This window comes from Schistocerca cancellata, chromosome 3, assembly GCF_023864275.1.
Source record: "Schistocerca cancellata isolate TAMUIC-IGC-003103 chromosome 3, iqSchCanc2.1, whole genome shotgun sequence".
Classification (NCBI taxonomy): Eukaryota; Metazoa; Arthropoda; class Insecta; order Orthoptera; family Acrididae; genus Schistocerca; species Schistocerca cancellata.
In genome coordinates, this window is record NC_064628.1 from 195011908 (window position 1) to 195027858 (window position 15951).

The 15951-nt window shown below is 41.7% G+C and overlaps 1 protein-coding gene across 1 annotated transcript; it reads left to right on the plus strand.

The window, feature by feature from the left end:
* Nucleotides 1-11656: 11656 nt before the first annotated feature.
* On the plus strand, nucleotides 11657-15328 carry LOC126176678 (trypsin delta-like). The gene is made up of 2 exons (XM_049923839.1): nucleotides 11657-12096; nucleotides 14718-15328. Exons 1-2 carry the CDS (start codon nucleotides 11689-11691, stop codon nucleotides 15075-15077), a joined length of 768 nt encoding a protein of 255 aa, XP_049779796.1. The 5' UTR covers nucleotides 11657-11688; the 3' UTR covers nucleotides 15078-15328.
* Nucleotides 15329-15951: the final 623 nt, after the last annotated feature.

The following is a 15951-nucleotide window of genomic DNA, read 5'->3' on the forward strand; positions in this document are numbered from 1 at the left end:
TGCTTTTCTGAACTAATATAGTGTTGAAGAACCAACAGGGAACAATAAGACTGGAAGACCAAGAACGAAGTGCTGGATTCAAAAGGGAGTGATATAGGGTTGTTGACCAATCTATACATCGACCTATTGACCAATCTATACATCGAAGAAGAAATGTTGGAAATAACAGAAAGGTTATAGAGCGGGTGTAACATTTATCTTGAAAGGATATCTGCGATAAGCTTAGCTGATAACATTGCTGTCCTTGGTGAAAGTGAAGAAGGATTACAGGTTCTGTTATATGTAATGACCAGTCTATTGAGTACAGACTACTGATTGAGAGTAAATAGGTGAAAGATGAAATAAATGGGAAGTAAGTGAAACGAGAACAGTGGCAACCTTAACATAAGTACTGGTGATCATGAAGTAGACGAAATTACGGAATCCTGCAACCTAGGCAGCAAAGTAATCCATGATGGATGGAGCAAAGGGGTAATGAAAAGCAAACTAACACTGTCAAAGAGGGCATTCCTGGCCAAGAGAAGTTTACCAGTATAGAACGTAGGTCTTAATCTGAAGAAGGAATTTCTGAGAATGTGTGCTTGGTGCACAGAAATGTTAGTGATACATGGCTTGTAGGAAAACCGGAACAGGAAAGAATCGAAGAATTTGAGATGTGGTTCTACAGAAGAATGTTGAAAGTAAGGTGCACTGATGAGGTGAAGAATGAGATGGTTCTTCGCAAAATGACGTGGCACTATGGTTGTGATAATAACATTAATTATTCAACTATTTAGAATTCAGAGTTTAACTTATATGTATCTTACAGTACCTCAGGAACAGGCAAGACGAATCTTACAGTAGAAGATCGGACTTTCTTATTCTTCCACGATGAACATTACATGCATTTACAAAGCCCACACAAAGATTATACACTGATATGAGCTGGTAAAAATGATATAAAATCTCTCCTCTCCATCAAGGAAGAAATCCTTACTAAAATCCAGCATTGAAATTATGGCCGAACGGTTCTAGGCGCTTCAGTCTGGAACTGCACGACCACTACGGTCGCAGGTTCGATTCCTGCCTCGGGCAGGCATGTGTGTGATGTCCTTAGGTGAGTTAGGTTTAAGTAGTTCTAAGTTCTAGGGGACTGATGACCTCTGAAGTTAAGTCCCATAGTACTCAGAGCCATCTGAACCATTTGAAATTATGAAACAATACAAATCTTAATTTATTCATAATTCAGTGGTAGCTTTTCAACGATGACGAGAAAGCGAGATCAAACGATTCCAAGTAAAACAAGATGAAATGTTTCAAAATCATTTATGAGTCTGAACAGTCTTATTCTTGTAACTGTCTCTTCTGTGCAGTTATTTCATCAATATTATTACTATTATTATTATTACAAGGCGATTATCATAATAGAAACCAGTTAGTCGTTGTCGGCGCATGACTTGATTCCAGTTCAAATAACCATACATCGCACTTACCATGTATCACTGCTATTCTCGTAGGTATATTTATCTACTTGCCATATCCTTTGTCCTAATCTTACTGTTTATAACCCTAATTTATTTTTTCTCTTACGATTTACGTAGCTAATTTGATGACTAATCACTAAAGTTGCTTTTGCCTTTGTAGTACTGACGTAGACAAGCTTATGCTTAAACAGAACTTGACAGGCTTGTCTAATTCTTACGTTGATCACAGTTATAGCACAGTTTTATTGAGTTACTTTAATGGACTTATAACAGTAAGAGTGTGCCCATTTCTAGACAGAGTCCAAGAACCTTGTTGATACGTTTTCCGGTTTTTACTTACGGAAGGCCTTAGTCTGCACTGCAAAAATTCGTGCGTCACTGGAACTTAGAAATAAAAAGATAAAAAAGTCTGAACACCAACATAACTAAGTCCTGAAGCTCTCCCGACGTGGACAGACACAAATATCTCTTAAGACTCTACTCTTGCACCTCAAGAACTACCTTCAACGAGACAAAGGTTCCAAGGGCTCCTCTGATGCTGACCACATAAGCTTATACGACACACTTACACAGATTTATAATTCCTCAAATTAATCATTTCCCTACAAGAAAAACGCAGTAAGAAACATTGATACCTATTTAACAGATCAAAAGGGGTGCAAATTTCCGCTATGATCAATTCGAGCAAAATTACAACCCTAGCCAGCATATGCACGTACTTCGTCACCCCAAGGACCTCACGTTCCTAATGGAACCAACTCGTTAAAAAAAGAAATTTACTGGCACAAATTTGTCAGAACAAAAAACTGCAAGATTTATAGATTCGCCAAAAACTACATTGCTGCGACACTCCCAAGTTACTCACCTGATACAGATCTTTGCCACCAGTAGGTCTATCCACGAACCACTTCGGACCGGAAAAGGGAAACGGGCAAGAAACAGTGGAACAGACAACTACCCTCCGACATACCATGAGGTGGGTTGTGGAGTATGGATTTTGATGTACTATTATTATAAAGATTTTAGACTTAATTTAGAATGCCCTATCCATGCGCTTCCAAAATGCTATCGTATTGCATTTGGTGCACACTAGAGACCAGTGGTTTAACATAAGCAAAACGAAGATCATTCCCATACGCTCCATCAACACTAGTTTCCGTTTCCTAGTTTTAGAATCTGAAAAATTTCATTAGGCGTCATGATACTCAATATTGTTGTCTGACTCTCTATCAGTTACGGCTGCAACATTTGTAATGCCACAATACAGTATCGTTTGTCCATTTTTTTCTCAGATATAAAACACACTCATGCTCAAAAATTGAAGATAATGCTGATACATGGTGGGCGGTTTGCTGGTTGAAATCCCCTCGGGGTGTGACCATGTGATGCATTTGACCTACGATCGTCGCACGGTGGCTCTGGTAGCAGTCCACATGTGCAGAGGTGTGTTGGCACATGTCAGAGTACGGTGCAGCGAGTAAGTGTGCACAGTTTTCAGAAGTGCTAATGGTGACAGTGTGCTGAAAATGGCTTAAAGAAAATATACTGATGACGTTATGAGGTGTAGAACACTAGGGCGACTGGAGGCTGTTCAAACACAGCAGGTCTTAGCACGGGCCCTCCGTGTGCCACAAAGTGTGATCTCCAGATTATGGCAATGATTCCAGCAAACGGTAAACCTGTCCAGGTGCTATAATACGGGTCGTCCACAGTGTAGAACACCACAAGAAGACCGCTGTCTCACCATTAAAACCCGCAGGCGGCCACGGAATATTGCACGTAGCCTTACTCGGGACCTTACCGCAGCCGCTGGAACAGTTGTCTCCAGACACACACACTACAGACGACTGAACAGACATGGTTTATTCGCTCGGAGACCTGCAAGGTGCATTCCACTGACCCCTGGTCACAGGAGAGCCCGTAAAGCCTGGTGTCAAGAACACAGTACATGGTCATTGGAACAGTGGTCCCAGGTTATGTTCACGGACGAGTCCAGGTATAGTCTGAACAGTGATTCTCTCCAGGTTTTCATCCAGCGTGAACCAGGAACAAGATACGAAACCCTTAATGTCCTTGAAGGGAGCCTGTGTGGAAGTCTTGGTTTGATGGTGTGGGGTGGGATAATGATTGGTGCACGTATACCCCTGCCTGTCTTTGACAGAGGAACTGTAATAGGTCAGGTGTATCGGGACGTCCTTTTGCACCAGTATGTCCGCCTTTTCAGGGGTGCAGTGGGTTCCACCTTCCTCCTGATAGATGATAACTCACGGCCCCACCGAGCAGCTATCGTGGAGGAGTACCTTGAAACAGAAGATATCAAGCGAATGGAGTGGCCTGCCTGTTCTCCAAACCTAAACCCCATCGAGCACGTCTGGGATGCTCTCGGTCGAAGTATCGCTGCACGTCTTCAAACCCCTAGGACACTTCAGGAGCTCCGACAGGCACAGGTGCAGGAATGGGAAGTTATACCCCAGCAGCTGATCGACCACCTGATCCAGACTATGCCAAGCCGTTGTGAGGCCTGTGTACGTGTGCTCGGTGATCATATCCGATATTGATGTCGGGGTACACGCGCAGGAAATAGCGGCGTTTTATAGCACATGTATTTCGGGGCGGTTTTCTCAACTTATCATCAGTGCCGTGGACTTAGAGATCTGCGTCGTGTGTATTCCCTATGTGCCTATGTTATTAGCGCCACGTTTGTGTAGTGCCACGTTGTGTGGCACCGCATTCTGTAATTATCCTTAATTTATGAGCATGAGTGTAACACAGTCAGTTAAATAGTTTCCCGAGGAAATTTTACGGAACGTAGTGGTATGCAGTAGAACTATTTTCTTGCACATGCTTAAATGTATCCAGAAAGTGGCACAAGGCGGTTCGCAAAAGTTCTTTAATCTAAAATTTCAGGCTGATAATGTTAATGATTAACTATTGTAATTACTGTAATATTACCGTAGAGAAGTGGAATTTTAATGGGAAGGAAAAATACGAATTCCTCCCTATGACTCTCAAACCTGGCCTGAGCTGGTGAGCTCGCTAGCATTAGAAAGAGGTTGGCCACTGCACACGTACTTAGCAGCGGGTTTGAACCCCGAGACGGGCTCACAAATGGCGAACTGCATCTCAAGTCGGTTTGAGAGCTGCAGCTTAACAGCGTCGGAAATCTCGCAAACTACTAACTCAAAGGTTACAGTGGTCAGAGAAGAGAACGCTGACGGCAGTTCATGTCACTCTACACTATTAACGATCTGTCGCGAATTTTGAAAAACTGAGCAGTTGGATCAACGTTACCGCCAACCAAACTCCCAAAAACATTACAACGTTTGGCAACGCCATCATCACGAGACTGTAAAACTAAAACTTAGAGTGATCTGACAGTTAAATTATAAATCTCACTGACTCTTTTGAAAGACAGTAATTTTCCCAGAATACAACACTCAGCATCAACATAGATTGCGTTTCGTAAACTACGTTGCTGATATATGTCTTTAGTCTCTAGGATAAATTCGTGATCCGAATATTTCTATTTGCGTCACCGAGTTTCATGGATATACACCCGAACTGGATAGTTATATTAAAATTTATTCCTTGGAATAATTTGCACGTACATCTAAAACAACTAACAGACTGAATGCATAGCAAAAGACCTACAGCAGAGTATTATTTTAATCGAAAGTAAATCTTTAATTTAATCTGAACGCTGGCAATAAACAAGTTGAATACAGAAAGAAAGAAGCAGTTGCTTCTAAATTGCTGGATGTTGAAAGCTTCGTTTGCTGTATTTCGGCGTTGTTTCAACAGCTGATTACTATAAAGTCTTCCATTGATTTGAAGGTCAATTTGTCTGAATTTCTTAATTTATCTAAGAGTAATTAGTCAGTGTAAGTGTTAACATTCTGTGACGTCTATGTGGTGTCGTGTCCAAGGTGATTCGGTGTTACAGTAACCACATAATATATTACTCTGCTAAGAATATCCTGTCTAAGTTATTTAGCAGAGTGATTCAGGCATATTAATTTCAGTAAAAGGGAGAACGATCTGCGACGTCAGAAATGATACCAAATTACTTATCCGACATGATCGTGCAAAAACAGATTACATACATCACTGTTGTAATCAAATGAGTTTGCAGCAAAGTTTGTCCAAACTGACTGACGATCATATTTTTATAAGTTAAGCAACTAATTTGTTCAGTAGTGTAAATATCTCTTACATGAAGATCATTACGGATTTTAATTTCGTTATTCATTACTGATTCAATATCAAATTTTTGCAGTTCAGTAAGGAGTAATTACCATTCTCGACAGTGAATTGCTTATGTTGCATCATTTAGATTCGGCAGTATTCGCAACCGATAGTTTACATCAAAAATCGGTATGTTTGCGATCACACGGTCAAATGGTTCGACCGATGAGAGTGTAAGCCTTGTTAAAGCTGTAACATTGGTGTATATTTTCGTCAGTATATCACAGTAGGTTGAATCGCTACCTTGTTTCAACAAGAACTAGTGGGCACCTACTGCTGATATCGATTTCAGCTGTTTCTGAGAATGTGTTATCAGCAATATACAATGTTACAGGCTTGATACTCTTGTCATTATTCAAAACTCACTTCATTCTTGCATAAATGAAGCAATGGATAGATTACGTAAGACGCTCCAGGAATGCTCCTTGTGCTGCAGTTCAACATATTGAGGAACAATCTGCTGCGTAGGAATTCTGTTGTCTTCAGTCAAAACGCGTCTGTGTTCTCAATGATATCGCAAAACTTTTCCATTATCTGTTTGACGCAGGTACTTTCAGTTAATTGAAGAGCGTCGAAAGGTTTCGTAAATGGGCGTCAAGTGTTGTTCCTGTTACGATGATACGATCAAGTTATATAGTACTCGTCAGGAGCATTGAACGAGTTGTTTGAGGTATCGTCGAGATAAGGCACGAGCACTTGAGAAACCGAAAGGTATTGATGACTGTGACGTGCTTCAACTCCACGTCCAAAGGCAGCTGAAAATGACATCCTCCCATCTCTATTTTAGAGAAATACTTTGCTCCCTGCAATTTCGGTAAACGTCCTTCTGGATGTGGTACGTGATAGATATCGATGCAGGTCTAATCCTTTATGGTAGAATTAAAAACTCGAACGACCTGTCTGTTTTCTTGATGGCAACTAATGGCCTAACCCATGGGCATTAGGCAAACTTGGGGAGGGCACTTGTTCATTAATGTAGCTACTAGCTCGGCAAGTCATAAAGAGACTGAAAAACTGTATTTATGAGACAAACAGGTTATTCAATGCACTTAGGAAGTTCAACTGCGATGAGGACCTGAGCTACGACAGTGGACAAAGGAAAAGAAAAGATGTAGGAAGATAATGTGGGCTGGAGGATACGAAACAAAGTGCAACTTGGCTGGTGAATTTAAGCCCAGGGTTCAATGTAATTACTTTCAATACTTGGTTTAAGAATATTGAAAGAAAGTAGTGTACAACTAGAAATCTGGAAACTCTTCAGGTAGGTTATATAACTATTACACAAAGATTTAGAATAGTGAATTTAAGATAAAAACGTTTCCAGGAGCAAATACAGACTTAGCACATATTTCTTTGGTAAGGAAATGATAGTTTAAACTAATGAAACTGTAAAAGCTAAAAAATTTTTGGAGAAGCGACCAGATCAGTAAATGCAGACAGAAGAAGAGTGCGCAGTCATCTTTTTTTTCATCAGTCTTCTGACTGGTTTGATGCGGCCGCCATGAATTCATTTTATGTGCCATCTTATTCATCTCATAGTAGTACCTCCACCCTACGTCTTCAGCTATTTGTTGGATAAATTCTAGTCTCTGTTCTGTTCACCTCTACAGGTTTCACCGTCTGTTGTTCCCGCTAGAACCACGAAACTTCGTCACCGGCGTCTGCACACACGTCCTCTCGTCCTGTCTCTACTTCTTTTCATTGTTTTCAGTATTTTCCTTTGTTCGTCATTTCTAAGCTCCTGACCTTATCAGTCCACCTAAATGTCGACATTCTGTAGCAACACATCTCAAACGAATCGATTCTATAATATTCCGGTATTCCTATAGTCCATTATTCACTACAGTACAATGTTGGACTCCAAACGTAGATTCTCAAAGATTTCCTCACCGGGTTAATTCTTTTGTTTGATACTAGCAGTCTTATACTGATCACGAATGCCGTCTTTGCCTCTGCTCTTTTTACACTGATATAAAAAAAATCTGACATCAAGGAGGACTTGTGAGATGTAAACGATAATTGGTAGACGTGTCACAAAACCTGAAAGATGATGTCTGTTCAAGTTTCGTGCGAGTTCCCTAAGAGTGGGCCTAGTAGTGCCAGTGTGAGGGAGTATATTAGGCTGTATTTAAATACGAGCTGTAACGGTCCTGAGCTTTAGTTACCTTTGAGATTTGACGTGGTGAGTCGATGTTAGTCAAGAATTCCTTTAAGGACACCAAGACGCCATTATCAACATCTCACTGAGCTTGAACGAGGTCGTATAATATCGCTATCAGGAGATGATTGGTCCGTTTGTAGTACTGCACAAAGAGCTGCAGTAATAATGTATCGACGGTACATGACTGCTGACAACAGTGGTCAGGAGAGTGTACAGTCATAAGTAGATCGGGCTCTGGATGGCTACATGGCACTACCTAGAGCAAAGACTATAGTGTTCCGTGTATGACTCTGGCACATCGTACTGCATCTGCAGCAGCGACTTGAGCATCAGTTGGCACAGCAGTGAAACAACGAACTGCTGCAAATTAGCGTGGAGGTCTGTTGTGTTCTCTGATGGAAGCTGGTTCTACCTCGGTGAAAAAGATGACCGTGTGTTGGTTAAGAGGAGGCCAGTTGAAGGCCTGCAACCAAAATGTTGGCGTGCTAGACACACTGGACCACACCTGGAATTATGGCCTGGGTTCCAATTTGACAGCAGGAGCACTACTGTGGTTATGCCATGCACCTTGACTGCAAATTTGTGCGTCACTTGTCACTTTTGTGATTCGACCTAGTGTGCTGCCATTCATGAACACCATTGAAAGAAGTGTTTGCCAACAGGATAACGCTCGTCACATGCTGCTGTACTGACCGACAAAGTACAAGAGGAGTGAAACTCCATCCCAGAAACTTACATCCGGCACTTTTACAACACAGTGCATTTACGTTGCATAGTTGCATTCAACTTTCTGGCTGCTACACCGATTGTTAATGCACCAGTATTTCATATACAGGGTATACAGGGTCGAAACTAGAAGTGATGAAAGAAATAAATTCCATTCATAGTAATTGAAACCTTACAATTTTGATATTTACGATGCATTGATGACATCTATAATTTTTTTTAAAATTACGTCCTTTAGATGGCGTCCTCCTGTACGAACATATTCGTGACATCTGCAGTTGAGTATCCTCATTGACCGCTGCAACATCTCAGCTGGGATGGTGTGAATTCCATCCAGAATTCTCTGCTGTAACTTTTCGAGTGTTCTTGGTCAAGTCGTGTAGACTTTGCTCTTGACGTAGCCCCAAAAGAAACAATCACAAACGGATAAATCTGGAGATCTAGGAGGCCAGAGACTGTTACTAAATCGTGAGTCACACGGTTGCCCAACAATTCTCTCACATATTCCATTGATTGCCGTGCAGTGTTTGATGTCGCTTCGTCCTGTTGAAACCAACCTTCTTGAAGGTTTGGAAAGTTGTTCAAAGAAGGTGTAACGAAAGATCGTTACATCTCCACGTAACGATCGGCATGGATCGTTATTGTGTTGCCCTGATCTTTTGCGAAAAAATACAGTCCGATAAGTCCATGCGATGAAACACCGCCCATACTATCACTTTCCTAGCGTGTAAAGGGCGCTCATGAACGTCGTATGTGTTTTCCCAGTGACGGTAGTTCTGTTTATTCACATAACCTGTGAGATGAAAATGTGCCTCATATGTCCTCAACAACTTGTTTAGAAATTCATCTTCATTGTTTATTTTCGTTATCATTTGTTGACAGTATCTTAATCATAACCGGTAATCGTTCTCCTGAACTGTTGCGCCTTATGTAGTTTGTACGGTTGAAATTTTAAATCAAAATGGAGAATTCTGCGAACGCTGTCCCAGGACAGTGGAACCATTGCTAAGTAGCAGTGCTTACGAATTGAACGCCGTGGGCTCCGTAAAACATATTTGCTAGATCGTGAATGCTTGCTGGGAAACGATGACTTCTTGGTCGTATTGTTGGTTTCTTCTTGGGGGCAGATCCAGTCTCTTCAAAGTTATTAATCAAACATTTTATCACGTGTTTCTACGGAAGGGCATCATGGCGTCCTAACTGCTAGAAACATCGAAACTCCCTCTGCACCGATACCAAACTACCATTGTGTTTATAAAACATTTTTATGGCTAACGCACACTGATGTCCGTTCCACTGTTCCATGATTACTGAAATGGTGGACTGTTTACTTCCTAACTGTCACGAACCCTCTGTGCTGCCACCTGCACATGGTTGCCACTACCCATTTCAAATAATCCCGTTATTGTGTGTAACCCTGTACATATTCCCGAAATGTCATCAGTCTACATTAATTATATTCTTGTTCTGTACTTTTTTCCGTCAGTTCGTCAGTTTGTCCGCCATGAGTAACTTTTTTTTCCAAGGCATCAGTCACGATTAACTCTGTAACCATCAGTTTTGATGTTAACTATTTCACTATTCACCTGCTACTTTTGATTACTTTCGTCTTTCTTCCGTTTACCCTCAATCCATAATGTCTTATAGTTAAGCTAAATGTGGATCGTTATCATTACAGGCAAAGGAAAACAAGAGCTGTCGAAATGGGAGAATACTGCAGAGTAGCTTGGTATCCCGAGTAAATGATGAAAAGAGATTCGCTTCGAATTACAGAGGTAAGAGCTCCATCACATAGACTGACTAAGGGAAGAGGTAGGTTGATATGACATTTACTAAAGCATCCAGATACAGTTAATTAGCTAATGAAGAGAAGTGTGGGATGTAAAAATTTGTATAGATACGTTAAGGATTGACCAGAGTAAACTTCTTCAAGTAGATGTTGGCTGTAGGTGTAATTCAAGGATGAAGAGGTTTATACTAGATAGAGTATGCCCAGGGATACGTCACACCAGTACTTTCAACGAAGAACAAACCATGAGAAAGCTTACTCTTTCAGTCTCTGCTACTTCTGAAAATAAGCCGCCACACGCTCAAAGACATGCAAGAGGTACTAAACGTTATTTTAAAATTTTGTAATGCAAGCACATTAGGACACTTGAAAGCAGTATATGTTCGTCATTGCCTCCTACCTGCATGAAGACTGAATATATGTTAGATTAATCGTATTTAGAAACGGTCATTCTTCTTTAAAGAAAGTCCTGATATATGAGACAAACCTTTTCGTTTCATCAACCACGTGGCGTACATTTTGAGTCTCTACTAAGATCCTTTAATAATGTTGATTTCATCATATCATATGTTATTTTTCACAACGATCTGCAGACTGATGCGGAATGTACTGCATTTACTCCACAGTGCGAAGTCTTATTTGTGTAGTGTTGGTGCGTGCACACATTGAAATGTTTCGGCATACTTTAGAAATTATTCACAGTGAGTCGACTCACTTATGAAGTGGCACTTTTCAATGTTTGTTATTTTGACTACAATGGGAGAAAATGCCATAGCATTAGATTGGCAACATGTTTGTATATGTACAATTTTTTCTCCCATGAGTTTGGAATAAATGTTAGAGCTCTTTTTTTGAGAGTATTTTAGTGTTTAGTGTTTCCTTTTTCCACGTCACATTTTGTTCCTCTCTATGCTTTACGCAGTGTGTTTAATTGACAGTTAACGACTTGTCAGTACAGACTTGTAGGAATATTTTATTTTGCTTAACATAAAATATGTTCGTCGTTTTCTGTTCAGTGTAGCTGACAATTTTTTGGCTTGGCACACCTGTATAACTGTCACTTATCTTGATAAGAGAGAGTGATGTTACTCAATTGTACCTGCTATCAGCGAGGTTGTCACTCAGTTTCTGCGTGAATACTTAAGACTTATTGTGTTGTATGTCAAGTACTTTGACCTTCTCCAGACACCCCGAGAGACAAAGCTTGTCGCATTATGAAATATTAGATTATGTTGCTGAGGACTGATAAGCCAGCTCACTATTAATGGGACGCCGAACTGGGGGCATTCAGAGCCACCAGAGAGATGTCCAAGTCCGCCGCCGTCCTCTGGCTGCTGGTCGCTGCCTGCAGCGCCGCGCCCTCCACCAGGGTCCGCTCGCCCAGGCCCCTCCTTGATGGCCGCATCGTGGGCGGTGAGCCTGTGGACATCTCGCAGTTCCCGTGGCAGGTCTCGATGCAGGAGTTCGGCTACCATAGCTGCGGCGGCTCCATCATCAGCTCTACGTGGGTCCTGACGGCGGGGCACTGCATCGTCGGTTACACCGCAGACATGCTCTCAGTCCGGGCTGGCAGCTCAATTCGTGAAAGCGGGGGAACCGTCTACGATGTTTCCACCGTGATTGAACATGAGCTTCACGACTCTTCCACACGTGAATACGACTTTGCACTCCTTGAAATTTCCGGTTCATTCTCCTTTGACAGCAACGTGCAGGTACTACTCCCACTATGAAATTACTTTTTGCAAAATACATTGCATCTTAATACTGTTTGCAGTTAATTATGTAATTAAATTGTTATTTCATAGATTCGAAGCTAACAGGTATGTAAGCATCTGTCATCTTAGTGATTCTGGATGGTGAACTTGGATGAGAATGTAAAATATGAATTTATACTACACACTAAATCGAGATATTCTCTTTGGATAATATTACTGACGACTGGAAGCAAATGAAATAATGGCTTTTACAGTCAGCCTATTATAAAGAACACAATTCTGTCTAATGCTCATCGAAGTAAAATCCAAACTGAGTGAAACGTACTATCTGATGATGACAGAAAGGAGCCCAAATACGTTTGGGCATTAAAAGGAAGATTATTTTTCTTTTTTCTCATAAGACACGGACATGCATTCCAATAATATAGTCTGCAAATGCGGCTGCTGTTAGAGTTCGCAACTAGACGACGAATAATTGTACCATATATTAAGTTAGGGACAACTGTGCTTAACAGTCAGTAGAGCAGTGGTTGCTAAACAGCTGTGAGGGTTGTTACACATCGTTGAGCCGGTCAGATATCGTACGCGAATTACTTGGGGTTTTAATACATATATTCAGATTCCGCCGAGAAATTTCTTATGTATGAATTCAGACACTGTCAATTTCATTTTAGCATCTCTCTGATGTCAGATAAGATCATTGACGTATTTTTATTGTAGATGTCTACGAGATTACTAACTACTTGCTGTAGCTGTACATTCGCTCCTTTATGTTATTCGTTTATTTAAAGAGGAGTCCCACAGACCCATTTATAACAGTCTGGTTCATGAGTGCTGGTAAGTGGGATAGTGCTGTAGACGCCTGACCTCTGTTCTGGCTGGCGACCTGTGAGAGGTGCGTAACTTGCAGAGAGCAAATGGATATCTGTGTCTTGTACAGAAAAGAGATCGTAGTTATAAATCAAGGTAGGGAAGGAGCAATCAAAAGGGGGGTAATACAACTCCCAATTTAGTCTGCACATGCAGGAAGCAGTAAAGGAAGCCAAGGAGAAATTAAAATATGGAGTAAAGGATCACGAGGATGAAATATAAAATTTATGATTCTTCCTGGCAGATTAAAACTGTGTGCCCGACCGAGACTCAAACTCGGGACCTTTGCCTTTCACGGGCAAGTGCTCTACCATCTGAGCTGCCGAAGCACGACTCACGCCCGGTACTCACAGCTTTACTTCTGCCAGTATCTCGTCTCCTACCTTCCAAACTTTACAGAAGCTCTACTTCGGTAGCTCAGATGGTAGAGCACTTGCCCTCGGAAGGCAAAGGTCCCGAGTTCGAGTCTCGGTCGGGCACACAGTTTTAATCTGCCAGGAAGTTTCATATCAGCGCACACTCCGCTGCAGAGTGAAAATCTCATTCTGTATAAAATTTAAGTTTACTGACCAGAGTGTATCTCTTTCAGAAACGGAACAGGAGTTGTAAGAACTATTGAACGGAATGGACAGTGGATTGAAAGATTTTATATGATGGAAATCAACAGAAAAGTAACGGAAGGGTAATGGTATGTACTCAAATTAGATATGTTGATGCTGAGTGAATTAGATTCGACAATAAGACAACGAAAGTGGTGGATGAGATATGATCTTTGGGTAAAAATAATAAATTATAATGCCTGAAATTAATAGAAGGGCAACTGGGAATAGCAAGAAAAGCATTTATTAAGAATAACTTTTTAACACGGACTATAAGTTTAAGGGATGGTACGCTATAGCGTGTTTTACTATTGTTCATGAAAGTAACGTTGTATGGAAGTGAAACGTGAGCGAAAAACAATTCAGCAAAGAAGAGAAAAGAACATCTTCAAATGGACTTGCAGAGAGTACATGGGTAGACCAAGAAACTGTTGAAAACGAAATCGTATTGCAAATTAAAACAAAAATAAACTGAAAATTAAGGCACAATTTTATAAAAAGATGAGAGTAGCCGATGGAACACGACTTGTTCCATCAAGAAGTTGTTACTTTGGTAATTCTAAGGAGTTCGGTGCGTAGGGATTAAATTTGTAGGAGGTTACCAACGGGTCCATACAGTAGGCAGGATAAAGTATCAGTAGGATTACAGAGATAATAAGACGTCTGTGAAAGATAGGCTAGCAAGCAGATCAGCATCAACCTAGCCTTCAAACTGAAGGCGCGACTACAGTCAGAAACATTTTGTAACACAGTGCCTATAGTCTGCTAAAAGGTTAATAGTGATTTAATAAAATTGAATGTTTTCGTTCAAGGTTTCACCCCTTTCGGAGTATTATTTATGGAAGTGACACATTTCAAGCTTGAGTTGTATGTTGGCTAATGCAAAGAAGGCCTACCTAGATGTAAGTATATATATTCAAGGAGTAAACGTTTCCCTTCAATGCCACAAAATTATACTCATTTCGCCAGTGGAGCTACCGTCTAGTGACACAACATGCAATATCTAATTGATCTATTGGTATATGTTAATGAAAATATCGCTCCGTAAAGCATAATTCAGTATAAAAGGGAAAAAATATATTGAGATTGAGACAATGCATTATTTTCCTTGGCTGTCTGCAGCAAGATTACAAAGGCCGTGTTCTGCAGGTTGTGAGCCTCGGCAGCTCAGAGCTCGCGGGCGGCACAGCAGTGACCATCACGGGCTGGGGCGACTGCAGGTCCTGCAGCTCCCCCATGCAGCTGCAGGCAGTCACTACGCACATCGTTGAGCGGAGCGTGTGTAACGACGCCTACGACGGCGTCATCACGGACACCATGATCTGCGCTGGCGAAGAGGAGGGCGGCCTGGACTCGTGCCAGGGAGACAGTGGCGGACCCCTGGTGGACGGCTCTACCCAGTACGGTGTCGTCTCCTGGGGCTATGGATGCGCTGAGGCCGGCTACCCTGGCGTCTACTCTAATGTTCCCGCCGCTCGTTCCTGGATAACCGAAAAAACCGGCGTATAGCTTAGCAGATCTTTAGAGCCCTGTTTATGCCAAGGCTTTACCTGTAACAAGAGAACCTAACTATAAAAGATTGTTTCCTATCTGCACTATTATAGTCTGCTTTATTGTCCTTACCAACGCTGTCCTATAGGTTCAAGTAGACCAGATATACCTCATTTTCCACATATCCCACGTCAGAAGTTCCTCTGTAAAACACGATGTAGAACAAATATATGTAGTGAACAAAATTAAAATTAAAGCACCCTCATAAATCCTGAAATTCCTGTGATTGATATTTTCCCTCTATCAGCGACGATGACAAGAAAAAGTCGTCAACATTCAAGATTTCTGGGATGAACGAACTGTCTATATACACTCCTGGAAATTGAAATAAGAACACCGTGAATTCATTGTCCCAGGAAGGGGAAACTTTATTGACACATTCCTGGGGTCAGATACATCACATGATCACACTGACAGAACCACAGGCACATAGACACAGGCAACAGAGCATGCACAATGTCGGCACTAGTACAGTGTATATCCACCTTTCGCAGCAATGCAGGCTGCTATTCTCCCATGGAGACGATCGTACAGATGCTGGATGTAGTCCTGTGGAACGGCTTGCCATGCCATTTCCACCTGGCGCCTCAGTTGGACCAGCGTTCGTGCTGGACGTGCAGACCGCGTGAGACGACGCTTCATCCAGTCCCAAACATGCTCAATGGGGGACAGATCCGGAGATCTTGCTGGCCAGGGTAGTTGACTTACACCTTCTAGAGCACGTTGGGTGGCACGGGATACATGCGGACGTGCATTGTCCTGTTGGAACAGCAAGTTCCCTTGCCGGTCTAGGAATGGTAGAACGATGAGTTCGATGACGGTTTGGATGTAC